The sequence below is a fragment of the Nymphaea colorata genome, chromosome 13 (assembly GCF_008831285.2).
Source record: "Nymphaea colorata isolate Beijing-Zhang1983 chromosome 13, ASM883128v2, whole genome shotgun sequence".
Lineage (NCBI taxonomy): Eukaryota > Viridiplantae > Streptophyta > Magnoliopsida > Nymphaeales > Nymphaeaceae > Nymphaea > Nymphaea colorata.
In genome coordinates, this window is record NC_045150.1 from 6,071,464 (window position 1) to 6,096,944 (window position 25,481).

The 25,481-nt window shown below is 37.7% G+C and overlaps 1 protein-coding gene across 2 annotated transcripts; it reads left to right on the forward strand.

The window, feature by feature from the left end:
- LOC116266660 (uncharacterized) lies at nt 1-24,934 on the forward strand. Of its 2 annotated transcripts, none has more exons than XM_031647969.2 (15): nt 1-459; nt 605-670; nt 8,871-8,924; nt 9,021-9,213; nt 9,338-9,552; nt 9,677-9,822; nt 9,893-10,047; nt 11,591-11,672; nt 11,889-12,004; nt 14,491-14,586; nt 17,362-17,485; nt 22,169-22,443; nt 22,790-23,004; nt 23,984-24,226; nt 24,363-24,934. In XM_031647969.2, exons 1-14 carry the CDS (start codon nt 129-131, stop codon nt 24,193-24,195), a joined length of 2,280 nt encoding a protein of 759 aa, XP_031503829.1. In that variant the 5' UTR covers nt 1-128; the 3' UTR covers nt 24,196-24,226; nt 24,363-24,934. The 2 variants fall into 2 exon arrangements, with proteins under 2 accessions (XP_031503829.1, XP_031503830.1); XM_031647970.2 differs by having other exon boundaries at nt 2-459; nt 9,021-9,193; nt 9,366-9,552.
- The last annotated feature ends 547 nt before the right edge of the window (nt 24,935-25,481 follow it).

Sequence of the window (25,481 nt, forward strand, 5' to 3'; positions counted from 1 at the left end):
ACCGTCTGACCGAGGTGGGAAGAAACGGCGGGACTCGTGACAGACCGCAGGTCCGCAACCCCAATTGTTCTCTCTCTCTCTCTCTCTCGTGGTTCTGTGTCTGCGCGAGGGGGAGAGAGGGATCACGTATGGCGGTGAGGGTGACGACGACGAGGTTCCCGGCGGACCAGGAGGCGCAGGAGGCGGCAGGGGTCCCGTGGGGGATTACGGTGACACCTTTCTCCCCCACTGACGAGCTGGGAAACGCCCCGCTGTACGGTGCGGGCGGCCACCTTCTCCCCCGTTGTGACAATTGCTGGGCCTACTTCAACACCCTCTGCGAGCTCGAGCAATGGGCGTGGTCCTGTGCCCTCTGCGGCTCCCTTAACGCCCTTTCTGCCGAAGCCATCACCCGCTACTCTCAGCCGGCCTCCTCCCCGGAGATGTCCTCCTCATTCATCGACCTTGAAATGCCCGCCGGTATGCATCTCCAAGCTTTCCGTTCCCAAATTATTATACCGTTATTTCGATTTTCATCTGTTTTTCTCTGTCTGATTTATTCTGTTTTTTTTTTTCTTGGGTTTCTCGCGTTAATTGTCTGGGCTTTTGGCAACTGGACATGTAGACGATCAATGGGGGGAGCCAGAGTTTCGGGGCCGGCCGGTTTACGTTGCTGCTATCGACTTGTCGTGTAAGATCTGCAGCCATTTGACTGCTTTCTGTGGGCTTATGATTTCTGTTTTCTTTCAATTGGGGTTTCTTTGGACGGAATGGGGGGGGGGGGGGGGGGGGGGTTCACGGGGGGTGAAATATACTGGCCCTTCATCTTTTGTTCGTTCGGTTGGGGTTGACTTTGAGCATTGTTTTGGAATCTAGGAGTTAGTGTTAGTGTTGCCGTCAATACGTAGGTTCCGTTTGAGTTACCAGTATACTTTTTTTGAACAAGTTTTGGTTCACGGGCTTCTGAAGAGGATTACTTGTCGTCCTAAGGCTTTTGTGTTGAAGCGGGCACTACAATTTTCAAAGGAGTGACAAAGGGCGTGTCATGCTGTTATGAGGCAATTCCTCTTTTCTGTTGGTGTAGATTGTGGATGCTGTTGTGGCAGATTAGCTTTAAATTCCAAATGGTAGAGATTTCTGTAACTATTGCCTGGAAGCTTGTTATGGACTATACAGTTGATCGTTTGGTGCAATTCATAAAACTAGAAACCTCATTTCAATAAAATGGTTTAGAGGGTATATTATCCAATTACGCCATCTGTACAATTCCTTGGTTTAGAAGTATTCGGTGGATGTTTCTTCACCATGGTGTGACTTTGAATCTCACGGGAACTGGAGTTTTGGGTTCTTGAAGAATGCTGAGTTGATTAGAAACAGTCAAAATGCCTTCTATATGTTTGAAGACAACCATTTGTTAGGATTCTCCCTGAGCGCACTGTGGCATGCTGAAACTTTTGTTTTTGCTTGCTCCTAATTGCTTAGTGTAACTCTGCATATACTTGCACATTGTTGCAGTCCTAGAAAGAGTGCAAACTGCAAACATATTAATTATGTCTGAACTGTATGAAATCTGGATGTTTTTCTGAACGCCCGGGTTCGTTCAAATTCCAGATTGCTAAATGGCAGAAGTTGACTGTCTCTCTCTTTCAAGTTTCAACCTGCCTGTTCCACCTATTTTGGTGGAAACCTAGATGTGCTTGGATATAAAACATGTATAATGCACCTTTGCCACATCCACCATGTCCCCTGCTTATGTGTTGCAGAGCGCTCCACTTTTACAGGGATGCCAGCTTTCTTGGAAGTTGGAAGACTGCATTACAGAATCAAACAATCTCTACAAATGGTAGGTTTTGGTTAAATGAATTGCCGGGGTGGTGCGTGACACCAATACTTCTTCATGTAGGTTTTGCCAGCCTATCAAGCTTCTTGAAGCACATTAAGTTGAGTTTGCCTTTTATTTTAGTTTGGCCTCACCTGATTATACTTTCACGCAACCAAGTCAAGAATGAAGCTTTATCGTTCTAACTGATACAATGTGGATAATAATCAGGCCAGTTTGTCAGTTCCGTTGCTCAACAATGACAGTTTTGGTTTCACATTGTGTCAAAAAGCTGAAAGACATACCCTAGAGTCAGGGCTGGATGAAATAAATGATATCTATTTCCGTTTATGTACATGGTCATTTGTTTTAGTTGTCATTTTTTATTTTTTCTTCAATGTGTAAAATAATCTATATTTAGGCCACAATTCATGTTTTCCTATGTAAGAGAACTTACCATGTTTGTTTAGCATATAGAAAAATACAAATGTCACCCTCATTTGGAAAGCACATGCTAGAAAAAGAGGAATAGGCAAGTGTGGTTACACACTTGCATGAATAGCCGACTTTTAAATAATGATGAAAAACTGCAAAATAAGTTAGAAAACCTATAGGATGACATGTATCTTAGTAAGTTAGTAGATAATATTTGAGAAATTCGGCTATTTTAGGCTATTATCACAATTTTTTTTGGTTAAAGCACAGTAAGACACAAAATAAAAAAATAAAAAAACAAAACAAGGGGGAGGGGAGTTTCAGTAGATTGAAAGTATTACCAAGACCAAAACATTGCAATATTTTCATGGATTCTTCTAATAGATTTCAAATTTTCTTGGTTTTTCTCTTAACATCTACAAGCTTTTTAAAATTTTTAACAATGTTTGCAAGAAAGTTAGTAGGCAACTCATAATTTTGTAGCTTTTTCTATTATATGTATATGTGTATATATTTATATATGTTAATTCCTGATATTTTTGTAAGAATCTTCACAAAGTACTCGTCTCTCCGTATGCAAAACAGATATGTTGAGAAGAGAGGATGAAAGAAGACGATGGAGGAAAGGGAGCAGCCGGCTTAACACAGCCCTGCGTTCCTTAATCTTTAATTAAAGAATAACCCTAATAGGTTACAACAGATTTGTACATAAAAGGATAAAAAATTACAAGAGAGCCACCGCCTAGTAACTTTAGGCGTGTGGATATAAGGAGAATGGATCGGGTCTGAACAGACCCGATCCCCATACGCTAACAGCTCCCCTCAAGTTGTGCATGAGATTTGATCATGCACAACTTGTTCTTCAAATCCCAAAAATGCTGCCCTGTGAGACCTTTGGTAAAAAGATCAGCTATCTGTTCATTGGTAGATATATAAGTAGGCAAGATCTCGGCTTCTTCAACCTTCTGTCGAATGAAATGTTGATCAATCTCTATATGTTTGGTGCGATTATGCAAAATGGGATTGAAAGCAATTTTTATCGCACTTTGATTGTCACATAGTAATGATGACCGAACAATAGGAAGACTGAGCTCCCCAAGTAAATGACGTAACCATGACGCTTCAGCCGTCCCTGCAGCCATTGCTCTATATTTTGCCTCAGTGCTAGATCGTGCAACAGCACGCTGCTTCTTACTGCTCCAACAAATGAGATTAGAATCAAGAAAGAGACAGAAACCTGAAACTGATCGTCGGTCATCGGGATCACCTGCTCAGTCGGCATCAGTATATGTATATATGCTATGTCCAAGAGAAACATTGGAACATTTGGTGTAGACTAGTCCATCTCCAAGAGTAGCTTTGAGATACCGTAGGATCCGCTTAGCAGCATCCATATGTCCTTCAGTGGGTGCATGCATGAACTGAGAAATCTGATTTACAACATATACTATGTCTGGGCGAGTAAATGTAAGGTATTGTAACATACCAACAATGCTGCGATAGAATGTGGGATTGGAATATGCAGCAGTTCCATCAGATGCAGTCAATTTAGTATTCAGAACACTGGGGGTAGTGATGGGTTTGCAATTAGTCATACCTGCCCTATCCAAAACATCAAGGGTATACTTGTGCTGTGTAAGAGTCAAACTATCATTTGTCCTGTCAAGTTCAACACCCAAAAAATATCGTAATTCTCCCAGATCCTTCATCTTGAACTCTTGCTTCAACATACCTTTAACATAAGATATATGTGAAGAAGAATTCCCAGTTATAACAATATCATCAACATAGATAAGTAACCAGGTGGTAGCTTCTCCAGTGCGATAGATAAACAAAGAGTGATCGAGAGAGCTTCGGAGAAAACCAATTTGTTGTATGTGATGAGAAAAACGATCAAACCATGACCTAGAAGCTTGCTTCAACCCATATAGAGACTTGTGTAATTTGCAAACCCATTTTTGAGAATCATGAGTAGTGTAGCCAGGAGGTTGCTCCATGTATACCTCTTCCTTAAGAATTCCATGAAGAAAAGCATTTTTGACATCTAACTAATAGAGAGGCCATCCATACGAGACTGCAAGAGAAATAATGACACGGATTGTTCCCATCTTGATGACTGGACTGAATGTTTCATCATAATCTTCCCCATATTGCTGAGTGAAACCGCGCGCCACAAGTCGTGCTTTATACCGATCAATGCTACCATCTGGTTTATATTTCAGTTTATAAACCCATTTGGATCCCACAACATTCTTATCAACTGGACGAGGGACAATCTGCCAAGTCTGACATTCATGCAAGGCTGCCATTTCCTCATTCATAGCTTCAACCCAACATTTTTCCTTACTCGCATTGTGATAAGATGTTGGTTCCATCCTTTTGCTGACTTCTGTCATAAACAGCTGAAAATCCAAAGAAAAACTGTTATAGCTCACCCATCTATCAATAGGATGTCGCACGCGTTGTGATTGGCGTGGAACTGCAGTAGGAACTGATCGCCTAGAATACACCAGGCCTGAGAACCGATTAAGCATAGGTGGCTCACTGGGCTGAGAAGATGAAGGAATGCTGTCCAAGGAAGTAGTGCTGCTCAAGGAACTACTTACAGATGTCTCGGGCTCATTAACAACTTGCTCATTGTGCTCAGTCAACATTGCTGCCCCTTGTCTTAAGATTTCAGCATGAAGCCAAGTATCATAAACTTCATTTTTGTCCTTGAGTGTCACAAAAGTAGCCTTGGGATCCTGTAACCTGTTCTCATCAAATACAACATGCCGTGAAATATGTACACGCCCAGTTTTAGGATTGTAACACCTATAACCCTTGTAATTTTCTGCATACCCTATAAATCTACATAAAACAGCACGATCTTGAAATTTGTTTCGCAAGGAAACATCAACATGCACATAGCACACACATCCAAAAACACGCAACTCCTCATAACGTGGCTGCTCTTGGTGTAAAAGAAAAAATGGTGATTTTCCATCAAGCAAAGCCAATGGCAATCGATTTATAACATGTACAGCCGTATGGAAAGCCTCGGTCCACAATGTCATAGGTAAGTCTGTTTCATGCATCATGCTAAGTGCACTTTCAACAATATGCCTATGTTTCCTTTCAGCAATTCCGTTTTGCTGAGGTGTATGCGGACATGAAATTTGTCTAGTGATCCCATTATCTAGTAAGTACTCAGTAAATTCATTAGAAATAAATTCACCACCACCATCACATTGAAAATGCACAATATTACTGGAATATTTATTTTGAACTAAGGCATGAAATTGAGTGAATAGGCGAAAAACTTCTGATTTGTGTTTCATGAAATGGATCCAAGTATATCGGGAATATGAGTCAACAAAAATGACATAGTATCTACTCCCAGAAGAAGAAGGAACTGGAGCAGGCCCCCAAACATCAGAATATATGGTGTCAAAAACCTTTGGAGCTCTTTTATTTATTAATTGAAAAGGAAGGGCATGGCTCTTACAGATATGACAACTCGAGCACATGCTGGACTCACTGACAGAACTCAGACTGGACTTATCTAAGAGCCCGTCTGCAACAAGACTTCGAACAAAAGATTGACTACAATGAGCTAACCGACCATGCCAAATGGATGGTTTATTATACTCTGTGACATTGACTTCACTATGACTTGGAAAACATGAATCGGAAGGGTGAGATTTTGACATCTGTGGAGCTCCTTCAAGGACATACATATCTCCTTTGCGAGTGCCCTCAGCGAATGTCTTCTTGGTTCGAGCATCCTTGACATAAACAGAAGAGGGTGTGAATTCAACAGAGGATTGAGTATCATCAATAAGCTTGGACACTGAAATAATATTTTTCTTGACACTTGGAACAACAAGAACATTCTTTAATGGAATCGAAGAAGAGCCCATAGAAATTTGTACATTTCCAATGTGTGATATTGTGTGATGGGAACCATCTCCCGTGACAACTGAGCCTTTATCTAAATAAGGGAGAGCACTAGAGAGATTACCTGCGTCACCAGTAACATGGGCTGCTGCTCCAGAGTCCACATACCATTCTCCTTGCTCGTTTTGTTTCAAATGAAGCTTAGACAGGGCTGTCATGAGGAGTTGTTGTACGTCTGCTGAAACATTAGATCCAGATGATGATGAAGCTGACCCTGCTGCTGCCTTGTTCTCACGTCTAATCTGATTATTTTTGTTCTGCGGGTTGTGCCAACATTCTGACTTTACATGCCCCCTCTTGTTGCAATAGAAACAAGTCGGAACCCTTCTAGATGTGGCAGATGTAGTATTCATGCCCTGTGGTGTTGGGAGAATCCCTCTTCCCATTCCTGCCTGAGGAATCCATGTACGAGTGCGATTCCCTTGCAATGCATGTGTCCCTGTGATCAGTACATTGTGACTGTTGGAAGGAATCAAATTCTGTCGCTGAACACGACTAGCTTCGTGTTGGAATAACTTAGCCTTGAGATCTTCGAAAGATGGAAGAATAGGTAGGACTTCCAAGGCTGTGCAAAAAATATCAAAATCTGTTCCCAGTCCACTCAAGGCTTGTTGCACTTTGTCCTTGTCGCTGACGGGATGTCCAATGGCAGCAAGTTGATCACTTACACTTTTAATTTCATTCAAATACTCCAAAACAGTACGTGTCCCACGCTTGATGTCCTGAAATTGCCTTCTTAACTGCAGAAAACGTGCTTCGGATACTTGAGAATACGTGGTGGCAAGGGTAGACCACAACTCTAGGGCTGTTAAATCATCATCAATACCTCCTAATACTTCCTCTGACAAAGTAGAAGTAATATAGGCAACAAGAGACTGGTCGTGAGCCAGCCAAGCTTCATACTCAGGATTATTTTCAGTAATGGTTTCATATTCAAATCTGATTTCACTCATAGCCGCAGCCCCAACAGCTTGATCTCCCACTACGGTTTTCTTCACTTCACGATCAATATACATAGGAGGTGCTGGAGTGGTCCCATCGATATGCCCGTAGAGTCTATGACTTTTGATAAAAGGGACTATTTGACGTTTCCAAGTCAAATAGTTACTATGATTCAGCTTTTGTGAAATAAGTTGGGAGAGAAAACTGGAAGATAGAAGAGAGGGGGTCGGCTGATCCATAATTGATTTAGGGCAACGATAAAAATTAGGGCAAAACGATGAGAAGATTAGGGCACAACGATTAGGGCAAATCAATTAGGGCAAATCACGCAAGATTTAGGGCAGAAACTGAAAAGAGGGATGATCACGGCAGAAAAGAAAGAATTTAGGGCAGATTAGGGCTAATCACATCAAACTGAAATCACTCACCGGAGGACGATGCAACCTGGCTCTGATACCATGTAAGAATCTTCACAAAGTACTCGTCTCTCCGTATGCAAAACAGATATGTTGAGAAGAGAGGATGAAAGAAGACGATGGAGGAAAGGGAGCAGCCGGCTTAACACAGCCCTGCGTTCCTTAATCTTTAATTAAAGAATAACCCTAATAGGTTACAACAGATTTGTACATAAAAGGATAAAAAATTACAAGAGAGCCACCGCCTAGTAACTTTAGGCGTGTGGATATAAGGAGAATGGATCGGGTCTGAACAGACCCGATCCCCATACGCTAACAATTTTCCCCTAGAACACAAATTTTTCGAAGGAGAAAACTTGCTGATAAAAACCATGGATAACATTTTGTAGCGATGTTTTAAAATCTTCAATGATTCTGAGATTCAAATAAAATCACTTTATTTTTAGGTTCGCTTTGGAAAACGTTGTTGTTGTTGGTTGTTGTAGCTATAAGTACGTATTATTGCTTCTCAGATACCTGAAGGTAAACCTCTTCAAGAAGCCTGTGTTGCTTATTAGCAATATAGTGGAAATAGAATTGTGATTTGTTGTTATAAAATTTTGGCTGGTAATTTAACTTTTGTATTCTATGATTAGCAAAGAAAGTTTAGTAGTGGATACTAATTTCATATGGAAATAATCTAAAACACAAGTGCGGAGCTTAATAAAAACAGGTAACAGCTGGACTTGAAGAAACTGCGGTCAACTCAAAAGTCAAAACTGTAAAAATATGCATAATGCATGGGTCTATTTGCCTTTACGTGCCTATGTATTCATGCAGTTATGCTAACACATGTGTACAATGCAAAGGTTTAAACAAGTGGATTTGTAGCTACTGCTATGCATGTTGATGACCTTATGTGGTGTTTTAAGTCTGCAGTGTAAGAAAGAGCATAACATGCTTGAATTTTCAAATGTTAGAAGTCTGCAGTGTCCCAACAGTACTCTAAGAAGTTTAAAATCTGTGTTAGTATAAAACGGTTGCTGATAGGATATGCAAGTTAAAATCTGAGGTACAAATTCAGCAAAACATAACATGCACAAAACCATTATTGTATTTAAGTGTTCATCTCTATGTTATTTGATATCCATCTGCTCCCCCAGGCCTCCATGGTATGAGATTAGGATGTCTTCTTGAGTATGTAGTAAATGATTTGTGGTTTTTTGCTGCCTAATGGTCATTATAAGAACATACATTTCCTACGTTGGGCTACTTTTTTCGTGTTTTTCTTTTACAGTTATATGAAAGTTTATTTAAAAGTTAAAACAGACTAATGATTTAGTTGAGATCTTTCTCTTTAGCTTCAGAAGAATTCCTGGAGCTTGTGAAGAGTTCATTATTAGCAGCTCTTGAAGGTAAAACTGTTTATGACAATCTGACTTCTGATTGAATTTTTAATTCCACAAGTTATCATATCATTTGTTTTCTAATATTTCTTGAGTGGCTGGCAGCTCTAGTGCCTGGATCGTTGTTCGGCCTTGTCACATTCAGCCATAAAGTAGGTTTATATGATGTTCAAGGACCTATACCAGTTGTGAAGAATATCTTCATTCCTCCAGATGCTGATGGAGACCTACTCGTCCTGCTTGAAGATGCAATGCCATTGTTGTCCTTCCTAGCTCCTGTATGTCAATACCACTTCTGGTGATTGCGTTTGACCTTTCGATGGTGCCTTTTTGCAACTTGTTCATTTTTCAATTTTGAGCAATATTGCAAGAGAAACCAACCATGTAAATGACCAAAAGCATGTCTTTCCTTTGTCATTCAGTGGCTATTACTTTATAATGGTGTGTCAGGTGGAAACTTGTAAAGATCGTATTGCTGCGGCCCTTGAAACATTGAAGCCCACAACTTCCTGGGAGCGCACTACAGCTGCAGGACAAGGACTGGATGGCGTATTGCTGGGTGGACGGGGTTTTGGAGTAGCAATGGAATCTCTCTTTAATTATCTTGGATCTGAATATGGCAACACATTTGCCTTGGGTACGTCGATGTCATTATTGTGCATTTCTTTCTAGTGAATGTGCACTGATACATGCTTTTGGAGTCCCATAAAATGTTAGAGCAAGTTTATAAGAAAGATATCTTTGTGTCTGGTTGGGTGTAGCTAGAGTATTTGCGTTTTTGTCGGGCCCCCCTGATTATGGACCAGGACAGTTAGATACAAGGCGATATGGTGAACAATATGCTAGTAAAGGAGAGGATGCTGACCGTGCATTGCTTCCAGAGCAGACTCCATATTATAAAGATCTGGTAAAACTCAATATTGCTTGTGATTGATTAATTGTGTTAATTCATGTGAAAACTCACTACCATTATGTAGGCTGCTGTGGCTGTGCAAGCAGGTGTCTGTGTGGACATATTTGCTGTTACAAATGAATATTCAGACTTAGCATCCCTAAAGTTCCTTAGCATTGAAAGTGGAGGCTCTTTGTTTTTGTACTCGAATACTGATGATTCAACATTACCTCAAGATATGTAAGTCTGACTGATCCCACTGTCTGATATCATGATAGACAAAACTTTGGATATGAGAAAAATGTGGTAAAAGAAATTCTGAGGTAGTATGTGATATTCTGTACATGTAATTTCAAGACTGTTACTGATTTTTTTTGTTCAACCACAGCCATTTTGAGCATTTTGAATTGTGGGTTCACTTCTTTGCTATGCATAAATGTGGGTCCCAGCTGAAACTTATCCTTTTACTTCCATGTTGCTTTTATGTGGTGAGACTGGCAAATTATGGAATATTTCTAACAAAATGAACCTGCACGGTTGCTGTTGTTGCCTATACTACAAGGAGCTTCATCCACCATTGTGTTGCTACTAGTCCCACACACACCCTGAATGAAGCAGCATAACTCTTCACAGATATCAAAACTAAACCTTGTTGGCAGGAGAAGGAAATGATTGAATACCTCAATGGACCAGTTGTGTATTACTGTATCATGTTATGCAGAACGTCTACTTCAAGTTGCCCACGCTTGGTCCAACTGGAGAGATGTCCACGTAGTACACCCAATACACACAAGACTCTCAAAAAGTGACAAAAACCCTAACATGAGGACTAATTAAGATCTTATCTCCAAATGAGAGCCACCAATGCATCCCTTGAACACTTATCTTACCATATGGAAACCAGGCAAAGTTGGGATTACAGATTGCATCACAAGAACTCCATCATAAGATTCACAGTAGGTGCTTATAGGATTTTCATGCTTGTGCCCAGGCAACCGAAGTGCCACATGCAAGATCTGAGGATGTCCTGTGAACATGGATCACCTGTTTGGCCGGCTGATGCAATGAAAGGTCCCTGCCTAAAGAAATCCGTTAGCTTGTTAATTGTGTTTCTGCTTTGTAGAGTTGGTACTTACATTGGTCAACATCATAGCGTGATATTGTCCTTGGTTTTTAGGTCATTCTCGGGTATTAAGTTTGAAATTTCCTTTTCAGGAAAATCTAGGGAATTCAGGAAACTGAAGTTATATAAATATAATAAAGATAAGAATACGAAATTATAAGTTGGCAGGTAATTTCTACAAGAACGTTGACAGAAACTCAATATGGTTATTAAAATGCTAATAGAAACCCAAAAATGTTTATAATCTATTAGAAATCTTTGAATACATAATGAAAATGCACGATTTTTTCAAAATATCATGATCCTTTCCATTTTTTTTGTTTCATTTTTTTTCGGCTTTTTTGCAATGATATTTTGAAAATATTGATGATATTTGTGGCTATGTTCAATATGTTTTATAGGGGTTACATTTGCACTTAATAAATGTCACAACTTCATTTTGGCATTTCACAAGGTTGAGATGCATTCGTTGGTGGATTACTGATGATTTACTTTGCTGCACTTAGTTTTTAGAGGTAAAGGGCTTAGAGAAAACACATGGATTACTTTTCCAGAAAGGCAGAATATCGTCAAATGATTTCCTTATTTGTGTTACTGTCGTTTTCAATTTTGTTTTACTTATACCTCATAATTTCTTATGCTGAAGATATTTTCTTTCAGGTATCGGATGCTGAGTCGTCCATATGCCTTTGGTTGTATATTGCGCATTAGGACGTCTTCTGACTTCAAACCTGGTAATTCGGTACGTGTTTGTCTGTGTCTTGTGTGCATAGATGCATGTGGTGGTGCACCTGCATGCTTGTGCTTTGACTGTTTTGTTTATTCAACTTTTAATCAGAAATTTCCCATGGTATTCCGATTGTTTTATTTGTCTCATTCTTCATTCAGTAACTTTCCAGCAACTTGGTAAACCTTTCTGAATTGCTCAGTTTCCGTGCCAACTTCTCTTTTGCTACAGTATGGCCATTTCTTTCCAGATCCACAGTATGAAAATGTTCAGCACATCATCTGCTGTGATACCTATGCCACATATGCATATGACCTTGAGTTTGCTACTACAACAGGATTTCCCAGGTACAATGATTTGTCTGTCTTCTGCAATTAACATTTTTTCTGATAGGTATTTGATATTTTTGAAGATGAAATCTTTCATCAAGTCTGGCATAGTGGAGTGGGCCTTGATTGTTTGATCATGATGCACAGTTGTGGTTCAAACTCTATGGGCATCAAGTCTTTGCAAGCTGAAACATGCATGGTCCTTGACAGTGGGGTAACCAGCCTCAGGGTTTTACACCACCAGCAAGTGACATAGTCTTTCTATTTTAATTCAGTTTCCTGGTGTAATAAACAAACACAATTTGATAAATTTACCTTGAATTGGTTTGTTTCTCATAAAAATGGGGTTCCAATTCCATTAGGCAAAATTTGCGCATCAGTGTATTTATTTCACTGTATCTTGGTTGCTAGAGTTTCTGTGGGAAGTATTTATGCTTCTGCCGTTCAATGGAGAAGGAGAGAACTTATATGGAACTTTATTTACTATGTTATAACGTACAAGTCTTGTTGTCCTTCATGAAATCTGATAACCTTATAAAATCTTATCTGTGCATCTAAAAATCATGAATTCTTGTTTATTCCTATGTCTTTGAATATAGGTATCACATCAGTATGGCTTTTTCTGTTAAAAAAAAAGGAAAAAACATTTGGAAATATGAGTTTCAATTGATTGGCTGAACCAGTGTGAAGTAGACAATATACATAAATGTCAATCATTCGAGTAATATGATCAGATTCAGATAGTTGCAAATGAACATGTGTAAATATCTCTTGAAAAAGTTATATGCCAGTTACTTTTTTTGGTTGGCTGTCTTTGTAACCATTGGGTCTGATATTACCAGAATGCTGAGATTAATGTATATGAATGCTTATATTTGCAGACAGTTGAGGTTAGTGCATAGAAATATTTTTATTCACTGATGGTCAGTGGTCACACACATACATGCACAAACACAAACTATATATATATATATATATATATATATATATATATACATACATGAGAGCCGAAATCCTCCAAGCCATCTTGAGGTCTGTCCAATCATTGGCCGACCGCTGCAATGCAGTGGGCAGTATGCTGGCGAGATGATTCTTCCATCCAAACCTGGATGGGGAATGCACACATGTGTGTGTGTATGGCCTGATTACTTGTATAATGGAGAAGCAAGTCAACTTAACCTCCAGTAAAACTATGACCCAGTTGTATAAACTATCGTGTAGTTGCAGACTTCAACGAAATTGAGTATTATGTATTAACTATTAAGTATCAGTGTATCGATGAAAATCTAATCATAAAAACAAGCATTAAAGTCAAGATAACAGCTCTAACCAAATTTTGGGCGAGTACGAATTCTCGATGAGTCAAATGTGATCTGGATAATACTAAGTCCCTCTATTGGCCTTTCACAGTAGGGGGCTGAGCCAAGCTGAACCGAGTCAACATGTTTGCATGGTGAGTCTTTAAACATTTGTATGTTTGTGTATGCATATATGGTGTATTTGTTTTGTGTACCATACATTCAAGACAAACCACCTATGAAAGCAGGAGCAAAAAGCACATTTAGAAGCTGATGCAGGGTTCATGACCATTATAAATTTAGGGAGTGGAAATCAGGAAATTAACTAAAAGCAAACAGAAACGAGGACAGAAGTGAGTATTATGAAATGAACTGGAAGCAAATTAAGGAGTGACAGGGAAGCAATTAGAAAATGATATATATAATGTTTCTTACAGAAAAAACAATATAACTCAAGATTAAGAAACTAATGCATTAAATACAAAACCCTTTTTTGCTTAATAGTTAATACCTTATACTTTTTTATAAAATTATGTTCAATTTACTCAATTATGAAATTAAATGATTTTTTATAAAACGGGTGGGTTCCACTGGGAATCGTGATTCCCTAATGTAGAATCTTGATTCCATTTATTTGGTGGACGTGTGTTTCCTTTAAAAGGGAAACATGTCTCTCTTTCAAAAGAAACATCCTTCCTTTAGATGGGAACAGCACTTTCTCTTCTTTTTCTATAATGACGTTGCCAGCAACCCTTTGGAAGCACCTTGCTTTTTGCTTAAGTATGCTTCTTTGGAAATGCACTTCCTGAGCTCCATGGCCACTTTTGGTAACCCTAGTATATTTATTGTCATGGATCAGACTATGATCCATTGGTGCAGGTGCAAATTCCAGTGAGGAGGATCTCCATAAAACTTGGATGCACAGATGATATTTTAGGCAAAGAAATGCATATTGATTATATATATTTCTAAATGAAAAGTACCAAAATAGAGCAAAATAATACAAAACATGATTTTGCCTTGTTCAAGCCATGTCCGTATCTGCACCTGTGTCCAGCCATGTTGACATTGCTGCAGTGCCCTTCCAGGAATGTTTGTGTGACATAGATCAGTTGCATGTCCTGATTGTTATATTTTAAAAATAAAACATGGTTTATCTAATTGTATTTGCCGTTTTAGCAAATTAATTTGAACCATTGTTTGCAGACATTCTGATCCACCAGTGATACAAATAGCTTTTCAGTATACAGTTGTGGTGCCACATGAAGAAACTCCAAGTTCAGGATCATCCTCTTCTTTCAAGTATGATTACCCAGTCCATTATATATTTGCATGATACTGTACACGAGTCTTTATCATTTGGTGTTTTATAAGGTCGATTTCTTAATATTTCTTGTTTGGCAAATGGTGGCCATCATCTTCAGTCCCCTGTTTACATAGCAAGGAAGAATTCACATTCATAGGTCCGAAAGAATGGAGACAGATTAGTGAAGCACCAAGTAGACAATAAAATATGCTGTTTGTTTCTATGCAATTTTCTTGTAATTGTGATTCTTTAGCTGATCACCTACACTGGAAGTTTGAATGAAAAAATTGTGCACAGCAAAGAAATGTGTTGGATATAGGAGATCATCTTTTATAAACTAATTTGGTAAGGCTTAGAACAATTCTGAACCATTAAGTGGAGTATTACTTGGGCTCTGTTTGTTGTGTAACAATCACCATTCTCGGTTTTTTGTATCCAATCAATATCTTCTACTGGGTTATATGATCAGTGTACGCATCTCAGTTATGTGCATGCACATGGCTAACTATCAAGCAATCCTTTTATTTTGTGGTTTTTCTCAAAAGAAATGTGTATGAGCCTAGAAGGCTGGTGTCATGATCAAGTCTTCGTTTACATCTGTTCCCAAATGTCAAGTACGAGTATTTGGTTACAAAGATTGCTGGTTGTTGTTGCATCTATTTTTACAACAGAATTTTCTATGAAAATGGAAATAGGTACAAAAGATAGTTGTCCTAGTTAAGGTTTTTAACTTCTCTGGAAATGATGTGAACCATGGTTACTTACACAAAAACAATCAAAAGTTTTTTTTCCACGCTATCTGGTGTCATAGACTTTGGAGATCTAAAGAAATCAAAGATTGAAAGCTTGGTAAAATTCCCTGTAACCTAGTTTGCAAAATCGTGAGATGAATTTTCCTGTTTGGAAGGTCATTTAATACATCTAAATACAACTGAAACTTGGTGGTAAATGAGTCAGTAACTAATGCAATAGAATTACAGTACGAAACAATAAAGCAAATCAAGTGGTGGAAGATATGGTTTTATAGCCAAAACAGCAGGTTGTTTGGACAGTTGCCTTCCACTGTTTACTTTTTCCATTTAATTACATTTTTTGTGTCAGACACAATTATAGTACTAAAACAGAAAAGCAAATCAATCAGTGGAAGATCTGGTTCTATTCGCCAAAACCGGCAATTTACTAGCTCAGTTGCCTTTGATTATTTACTTTCTAGATTTTATTGCATTTCTTTCGTAGGAGGATATTTGATGGTGTGAGCTCTTCATTGGTAAGTTAATATGTGTTGGCAAGGCGGAAGTGCATTGACAGATGGAAACTCTGGAGGTGCAGATTTAAGAGTTTGTAAAACAAACTACATATTATACAGTGAAAGATTAAAATGTTCTGGAGGAATAGGTGGCAACAACATGGAAGGGTATGAGATCTTCCAATTTAGAGCATCATGAGGTTCAATATTTAGGGTCTATAATGCAACAATATGATTGGTTTGAACTTTGAAGAAGATTGCTTAGCAGGGTAGAGTTGGTCTACTCTTTGGTTAACAGGGTTGGGACTAATGGTTTCTTGTGATAGAAAATCTGTTTTGTGATTGAAAAGGTCTTTATAGAAGACTGCCACTAGATCGGCATTTATATATTGTGCTAAACATTAGGTGGGTAAGGTGTGCCAATATGAGCAACTGCATATTAGCAGGATGCATATGTCAAAATTATCCAGAAAGGATAACCAAGTATGGATTTTGATAAATGCAGTGCGTTTATTTTGATTGTCTTCTCTTTGTCCACTTTATATAGGTTTGACATATTGCCATTTAATTTAACTAATCAAGTCCGATGCAAAACATTTGTTCTCCTCGTACTATCAAAAGCATCTGACATTTTAAGCATCACAAAAATATTGTTTTTAGGTTTTTATTGGCAAGGCTTTCTCAGGTATTCAGAAATTTAAAAATGTATAAAAATAGTTAAAATTAATGAGATTATCAGTTTGTCAAGACAAGAACTTTGCAGGTGTGAGGTGAACGTGTCAGTGTCACCCTCAACAGCGAGGGTTGGGTATGATGCTGCCGCCGTCTATGGTGACAATTGGGTGCCTTGACTTCAACCCTTCCAGACATGGTATTGGGAGATAGAGTCGCCCTTTCTGTCCAGCGATGAGGGTTGATGCTGTCAGCCTTTACCCTCACCATCTGGCATGAGGGCGACGCCACCAGACGGTGACGATTGTTTCCACTGACCCTCGCCATCCTGGCTAGAGGCGATGTTTTTTTTTTTTTTGTCATTTCTGATTTGTCTATATATTTTAATATATTTTTTTAATAAACGGCCGATAGGAATTAGGTGCAAAAATTTAAGGGCCTATTTAGTTCAGCTCGAAAAATGAGCGGCTTTGTGTTGTTTGCCCAAATGTTGGGTATCATTTTTGTAGTTTTTGAAATAATTATTAAAATATTATAGATGCCTAGAAAGTTGAAAATCTATTAAAAAGTGTTTCTTCAAAAAGTTGTGAAAATATCACGATAACAAACACAATATTTTCGTGATTTTCTGTTTTAGTTTATTTTCAGAATATCACAATTCTATCACCCTTCTTTCCACTTATTTCTCATTTTATATTTTGAAAAAAAATCGATATTTGTGAGTGCTTATAAGTCTTTTTTTACAATGACTTTATTCTTGAAGTAGTTTGAATAATTCCTTGTCTTTGTTTTCTGAATTCAAGTACTGAATCTCGCATAAAGAAATTTTGGTCTTTCACATGCATCTTTCCAGGAACAGCCATTCTCTTAGGCGACGGCTAAGAATAAGGACACTGCAGTATAATGTGGCACAACATATAAATGAACTTTATGATGGTGTGGACTCTGAAGTCGTCCTTTCCATTCTTGTGCACAAGGTTCTGACTTATTGTTTTTCACTTTTACTATCTGTTTGTGTTTTATACGTATCTTTCATGCCAGTTTGTATGATTCAGTGACAACAGATTGCAGAGTCGAGGTGTTGATAGTGTTTATCCACTCGGAATTGTTTGCATCCAAAAGCATAGGTTGTATTTACTGATTTAGGAGTAAGATCATGTTCACAAATTGGCCAGATATCTTGAAATGTCCTGGTATTATTGCTGCTTTGAGGCCAGCCGATAATATTGGCCTAATGTCCTGCTATTGTCAAAACACCACCGAAAGCACAAACATCTCAACATTATTGCAACATTATTCTGAGACATTTCCAATATTTTCACGAGACTTTTGAGAAGGTCGTTTTCCAATATTTTTAAGCATGTAATTTTTTTTTCTTGTTTATGCTTCCAAAAAGTTTTTCTACTTATTCCTTCATAATTTTGCAAGAAAAGTTTTATGAAGCTATTATTTTCTAACCTCTTTTGTTTTCTATATTTTTAAGATTTTTCAAAATTTCCTCAATATTTTCTGGAGAGAAACCATGCTTTGTTAACAACTCCTGAGAAAAACCTTGCTGAGATATTGTGGCAAATGACTTTTGTGGTTATGGTCTATGGTAGGAGCTACAAGAATGCACAATTGTGTGTAGTGGCATGTACATGGTCATTGAAAATGGCATCTGTTTTAAATATTATGCTCCATGATGGTTTGCAAAGGTAGTTATTCTCATGCAACATGTCTTGCTATTATTGTTTTACTAGAAGTATAGATATCTTAAAATGTCATCTTTTGTTGCATGCTGACTTGGAAAGAGCGTGCAACTCTCCTGAGATCTAAATAACTACTTATGATGAAATAAAATCCCAGTTGCCCTTGCAATTACTGAACTTACTCATGCTATCTGTGTGGCATTTTGTCTTAACTATTTAGGAAAGCCTAAGGACTAGGCCTGTGTTCATTATAGGCTATAACCATGTCATCTTCATAGATTGTAGCCCTCTTCAGTTGATGAGTACTAGGACTATGTGTGGAAGCAGCATATTGAATAAATCTATGTGTTTCCTCTAGGAGCACAGTTGGTCATTCAAGTATTGGCTCAAGTCTCAACAGCAAATCAGCGAAATAGAATGAAACACAAATCTAATATGTTAAATAGGTTTCATGAACCAAATACATGAATTCCTATCTTCAAGCTCTCACAGAGCTAAACTCACATAAAGACATAAAAGATAAAACAGAAACTGAATTAGATTAACTGAAACAAGCTTCAAAAGCTTAGAAATACAAGAAGACACTGCCACTTAATATATACAGCAACGGACGAAGGAGCTAGCTCCAACAGCTAGCTCAAGTAGCCAAACATTGGCTGAGCCAAAATAAGAAGGAGAAAAGATACAAATCAAAATAAGCATACTGGAAAAATGTAAAAAAAAAAAAATGTAAATACAAAGATGAAAAGATGTACACATATATGTTTGTATATGAAGTACGTAAAATATGTACATAGAATTACACACATAAATCCCATATATATAAAGTATAATAAACACAAGGGGACACATGCAATTATAAACTGACAAAAACTCAAGGAAGAAAAGAATGCACAAAGGAGGTGTGACAACAGCAGCACTTGATGCCTTAAGTTTAATTCTTTATTGTACAAAGCATTTTTTTTATATGGACAAAAACATCCCTGATGTATAGAACAATTTACAGTGTAATAATATTACATGTGCTCATGATGTCTGTAGACATGCTTGGATCTGGACAAATTTTCTAGATCCAAACACCTTGGACCCAGTAGCATCTTATCACCCTGGTTAAAGTTGTATATGGTCCTGCACTATGGATAATTTGTTCTCCAATAACCAAAATTGGTGTTTTGTTAGGCTTGGTGAACTAAATTAGCAACCTGGCTTTCTACCGGACCATGACATGGCTCAATGTCTTTGTTTTGACGTATTGTCTTATGAACTGCTGATATATCTTGATGTGTTTCATTGCAACGGTGAATTCAATGTTGAAGATAACATTAATAGTGCTCTGATTGTCGCAGAACAATACAGATAAAAGGACTTTTTCTCTTAGGTGCCCTAGCCAACGTCGGACCCATGTAGCTTTACCAGTTCCTATTACCATGGACTTGTACGACTACGAGGCTTCTACATTTCATTTTGCTAATAGCCGTTTGCCTTGGACTACTCCATGATACAAGGTTGTGTCCACTAAATATGCAATACCCAAAAAGAGATTTCCTCTTATGTGGATGTTTGACTCAACGAATAATGATTTCATGTTCTCTATTACCAAGTTTTTCCTGGAACAAGCTCATCATTTATGGACCTATGGTCCATTTTAAATATCTCATAATTCTTTTAACAGCATTGGCATGAATTGTCTTTGCGGCATGCATAAATTGGGATACGTGATTAGCATAATAAATAATGTCTGTCCTAGTAAAGTAATATGTTGAAGAATTATGATAATGCTCCAATTTCTAGTTGAGTCGTCATACAAGTCCCTGTCATACAAGGGGTATTTTTGTAGTCTCATTCCTGCCCTGCTTAATAGATTAAAACTTAAAAGTATACTTGTGTGGCATAAGATTCAAAATAACTCATTGTCTGTCCACTTTAACACAAGGAAGAATCTAAATTCCTTTAAGTCTTTCATCTTGAAAACGCAATGTCATGGATGCAGAGCAATTTCAAAACACGTGGGTATATACGCACACTCATGCACACAAGTAATAATCTAAGATTCCACACAAATAAACAATGCATTCAACATTTGATAATTTATAAGTTATGAAGAAACTAACCGATGAAGTACAAAAGAAACAAACGTACCAAAATATATCACATAGAAGTTTGTGAGAATGGTCTACAAAGTACAAACTTATTAAAAAAAATTGCCCGGAGAACACGTAGAAAGTACATAACCTAAAGAAAGAAGTAATATAAACGTAATGAAGTTACAACTTATGAAACAAAAAAAGTATAAATGAGACCTGATTTTACAATTGATTTTCATATTTATATGCATCTGAAAAGCGAAAACAAACTCAAACAGAAAATATGATAGAAATCTGATGAAACAACAGATGATCAGACATCAAAATCAGATTACAAGTGCCAAATCAGTTCATAATTTCTTATTCATATGGTGAAACAACACTAAAGAGAGATCTGATATGGTGCAACACTAAAAAGAATCAGATTATAAACATGCACATAGATGCCCTTGCAACATCCACATCTGTGTGAGACAGGGATTAGTCTTGTTATGGTCTTGAATGACCTATTATCCAACTTTCTTCTTTGACAACTTGGATAACAAGGGCATTATATGAGTAAATAATAAAGTAATAACAACTATTATTATTAATTATTATTATTATTAATATTCTTAATATATGCAGTTGATGAATACTGATATATCGAGAGAGAAGAAGAATGAGACAAATGATAAGCACGACACATTGTGAGATACACTCCAACCTCTTTCAAACCATCTGTTGAGAGAGAGGGTATCCGAAAGAATGTGGACAGATTATGAGGCCACGTCTAACAGTTTCCAAAATGTATTTTGTAAGAGAAGGCAAAAAGCCCATAAATTAATGTTACAAAACATAAAATGGAAAAGGATTGGACAATAACTAAGACTTGCCAAATGCATGTAGATTGGCCCGAACTAACAAATTAGTTGCTCGAATCGATCAACTAGCTGGTAACTTTGGTCTTATCAATTTAGAGGCTAGAGACCTGACTAGCTACCAGACCCTAACTAGTGACTAGTTGTACCCAGTAACTAGCTTAACAAAGTAGGGACCAACCAATGGTTCCTGCCTCTCTTTTGTATGTATAAACAGTTACCTCCTTCTGTAATATGTTTCTCTTAGTAACACTAGTTATCTTTATTTTGTATTGTTCGTTATCACACTTTTGCTTTCAAGAGCCTTAATTTCTCTCCCTTTTTAAGATCTTGTGAACCTTTGATTTCTAGCTACTTCGAGCCTTATTGCTTGATTGAAGTATTGCAAATTTTGCATGTTTAAATGGCCACTGGTCTCTAAATTAAAGCCTACAATCTGATTGGCAAGTGCATACTTAAAGAGATACGGAACATTGTCATGGCCAAAATAGTGGGTCATTTTGGAACTTTTGAATTAAGCTGTCCTAGAGAAAGAAGAAAGTTATTCTCTTACCTTTTGAGGCACCAGATGCATTAACTTTCCAAAAATTGATAACTGTCAAGCAATTGAAAGCAGAAAAGAAACATGAGTTTTGGATTATATTTGTGTTCCAATAGCTTGAATGAGAAAATTTGTTCAGTAAGCTGCTAATGTGTACTGGAAGAAAATCTTCAAGGTAATCAAAGTATTACAGAATTTCATATGTTAATGGGGATGACAACATGAATCTACTGCCTTGGACTTCACAAATGGACACACCACTGTAATTGCATGGATGAGTCATTATATGCATCTTGCAGATCTTAAAGCTCCTGATGTATTAGATCAAATATATGGTTCTTTTTCTGTAGCTTGTTCAATTTCTGGAGTTGTCATGGTGATACGTACTTCCGAGATTATTTTTTTTTTTCAAGAAATGTCACCTTAAATTACTACAGAAAGATCTTCTAAAATTTGCTGTGGTGGTTTGCTGCTATTTCTTCAGGTTATTCAAGTTTCTTTGGAGCAAGGCGTGAGGGAAGGCCGGATACTTCTTCGTGATTGGCTGGTTATTCTCTTGGCTCAGTATAATGATGCCTTCAAGCTTGAGTATTCTGAAAATACAAATTCAACATCTCGTGTAGATGTGGCCTTTTCACAATGTCAAGAATTGCAGCCATTACCTCGTCTTATATTTGCATTACTTCGAAATCCACTTCTTCGATTTCATGAAGAAGGTGTACATCCTGATTACAGGATATATCTTCAGTGTCTGTTCAGGTAGTCTTGACTGACTGACAGTTTCCTTTGTCTTTCTCATGACTACTCATACTATGGTTTTCTTTATGCTGATTGATCATTTGAATTACTGTTTAGAAGTAATCTAATCCAAGTAGAGAAAACAAGAAAGTTATAAATGAGTTAGCATATAGTGATTATATGGGTGTTATATGCATGTCTATTAGAATCTAACCTTTAGCCCTCATTTATTCTGATGTACATTGGTCCTAGGATTTTGCAGTCTTTAACTCTTAAATACTTGTCTGAGAAATCACACTTAAAGATATGAGGATGCCCTTCCAGTTATCTTGTGATTAAAGGTTTTATATTCCACTTTTAATGACAGTGCACTGGATCCAAGTTCACTCAATCGTGCAGTGTATCCTGTGTTAACATCATATGCTACTCCAGATAAACAAGCGTACCCACGGCATTCCTTGAGTCGTGCTGCTCTAGTAACTAGCGGGTGTCCAATATTCTTCTTAGACGCTTTTACCACCCTCATTGTTTATTATTCTTCGACAGCTGATCCAGCACTACCATTTCCTCCTCCACAGGACTGTAAGTTGTAGTCTCCACTTGTTGCTCGTTCTTTGAGGCCCATGTATTATTGTGAAGCTTGCCACCTGATTATCTTTTTCTAGTATAAAGTATAATGAAGTTCTCAGACTATCACGGTTGAAGTTTCCATTGTATTTATTGGTTAGCTGTTTTTGATACTTCAGGCCTGCTGTGAAGCTTTATCACAAGTATTGATCTGTGGGTTTTATTGGCAAAGTTTTCCTTGTATTAGTCCAAAAGTTTGTTTCTCTCAAGAAAACATGGGAATTCAGAAACTTGCAGCATATACAAATAATAGAAAAATTATGAATATGGGTTTTCTACTAATTTTTAACATTCAGAATAGTTGTTAATATGTTAAAAGAAACAGAAAATAGAAAAAAATATATATATATTATAAAAATGTTTTAGAAAAAAGGAACAAAAATATCGCAGCATTTATGCAACGTTATATTTTCAAATATTTGTGTGTGTGTGTGTGTGTGTGTGTTTTGTTTAAATTTCTCTTGATTATGTCCATATTATAAAAAGATTTATGAAAATTGTTTGTATCTACGGCAGTGACATGAAGGTAGGTAAGGAACATTCACAAACTGTGTTAAAAATTTACATTTATCGGGTCAAACTGTTTCATTATTTAAACTGGTTTCTTCTTCAACTGTGTGAACCTATGCATGCAGTGTTAGTTGATGAAAAACTTAGCTTGATTTGCTCTAGTCTGCGAACTTTGAAACAAAAAGCTTATGAGATCTTTTTTAACTGTGTGGACCTAGGCATGCTGCGGGAACTTATGAACTTAGTATATCTCTGCTCAGCATGCATTATTAATTCAAGAACCTAATGTTTTGTCAGTCAGCATGAATAAGTTGACTCCGAAAAATTCTTTGTGTTCTTTCTTTGTGAACCATGAATTCAAATTTCAAACTACGCATGCTTATGAGTGGGGTTGGTTGTTTTAGTAAACCATGTGCATTTTCAGGTCTTCTGCGAGCCACAATTAACAAACTGAAGCAAGAAAGAAGTGTCACTCCCAAGCTGATCTTAATCCGTGGAGGTCAGGATGATGTTTCTCCATTTGAGCATTTTCTTATCGAGGAGCAAGATGTTGATGGGAGTGGACTCACAAGTGGAATGGGTTTTGTTTCCTTCCTTGAGGAGATCACTCGACATGTTCTGGACTTGATGAAATAATTGCAGCAAACCTCTTTTACATTGAAAAAATGTATGCTTAAGTGGAACTTCTTAAGGCTTACTCAACTAGGATACTCAAAGCGAATCATTTACATTTTATCAAATACGTCCAAATAATAGTTTTCTTGTTTCAACTTGGTGATTGCTGATTTGTTGTTGATTTGCAGATATGTCATTTTTAGTCTTCTGCAGCTGTTGCTACTAGAGAAGCAGTTTTGACTGTTTCCAGTGTATAACCGATGGACCTTATGCTGGCTTCGCTTATCCTTTCATCATATATTCCATACAATTGAAGCAATGGTTGGTCTGGAGAAGATCAATATTGCACTGCATCTGCCCGTGCGTGAACATGAATTATGGCGTTGAAGGTTGTCTGCTTCTATGTCTATCCGTGATGCATTTAGTGGATTGACAATGTGCTCGTTTTATTTCTAGTTTCCCTTTGTTTAGGAGTTCATCTTCAATAGGGGACTCGGTTCGGCTGACAATATAGCAGTTCAGCAGGTGTGTGTTACTGCAGGCAAATATGCTGTATTTGTTTCAGATGCTTAATAAAAACCACAGCAGATTGTGTTTAGATTTTTGAGGATCGAGTTTTTTGTAAAGATTGCTGTGATGTTACTATTTTCATGTGTCACCTTTGTTTTTCTTATTGTAATTTTGGGGTTCAAGGGAGCCTTTGTACACTTGTGAGTGTTAACGGATGTTAAGGAACAGGGGAATTCATTTTCTTCTTCAAGTTCAAAGTCGTTTGACATTATTCGTTTAGAGATGATCAATTGCTTTCTTTGCACCATGAATTCCTTTGAGAAGCTGCGGTTAACACCAAATGGATTCTAACTTGTCCCCAAAATTTACGAAAAAAAGTGCTCTTGATTTTGGTGGAGGTGTCGGGTACAAGTTCTTACCATCACGACTATCTTTGGTGGAGGAGATGAACTACCATCATGATCGATCGATCTCTCTCCCCCACACGCACAGGCTGAGTTAAAAAAATTTGCTTGACTACCAATTTTTTTTTTTCCATCCTCTGTTCCCTCTTTCAGACGAGGAGACGGTCGCTGCCTCCAGATACTGCTGGCGACAGGTTGGACAGGCATTGTCAGTGGTCCTAGGCCAGAGGGGGACGCTTCTCCGGCTGTCTCAGGGCAAAAAAAAAGCTCTACGTGGCAAATTAGGACAATTCTTTTTGCTTGAGGAGGCCGTCACCTCTCCTTTGTGTTGCCGACGACACTGGGTGGAACGTCGCCTGCCGTTTAGCCAGTCGGTGACCCTCCCGCTGGATG

Excerpts from the sequence above, each read along its gene's own strand:
- LOC116266660 (XM_031647969.2), top strand. The coding sequence starts at position 129 with ATGGCGGTGAGGGTGACGACGACGAGGTTCCCGGCGGACCAGGAGGCG. Across the intron at positions 9,214-9,337 it reads GTATGTCAATACCACTTCTG|TGGCTATTACTTTATAATGG; the intron begins GTGATTGCGTTT and ends TTTGTCATTCAG. Across the intron at positions 23,005-23,983 it reads ATTTCCTCCTCCACAGGACT|GTCTTCTGCGAGCCACAATT; the intron begins GTAAGTTGTAGT and ends GTGCATTTTCAG.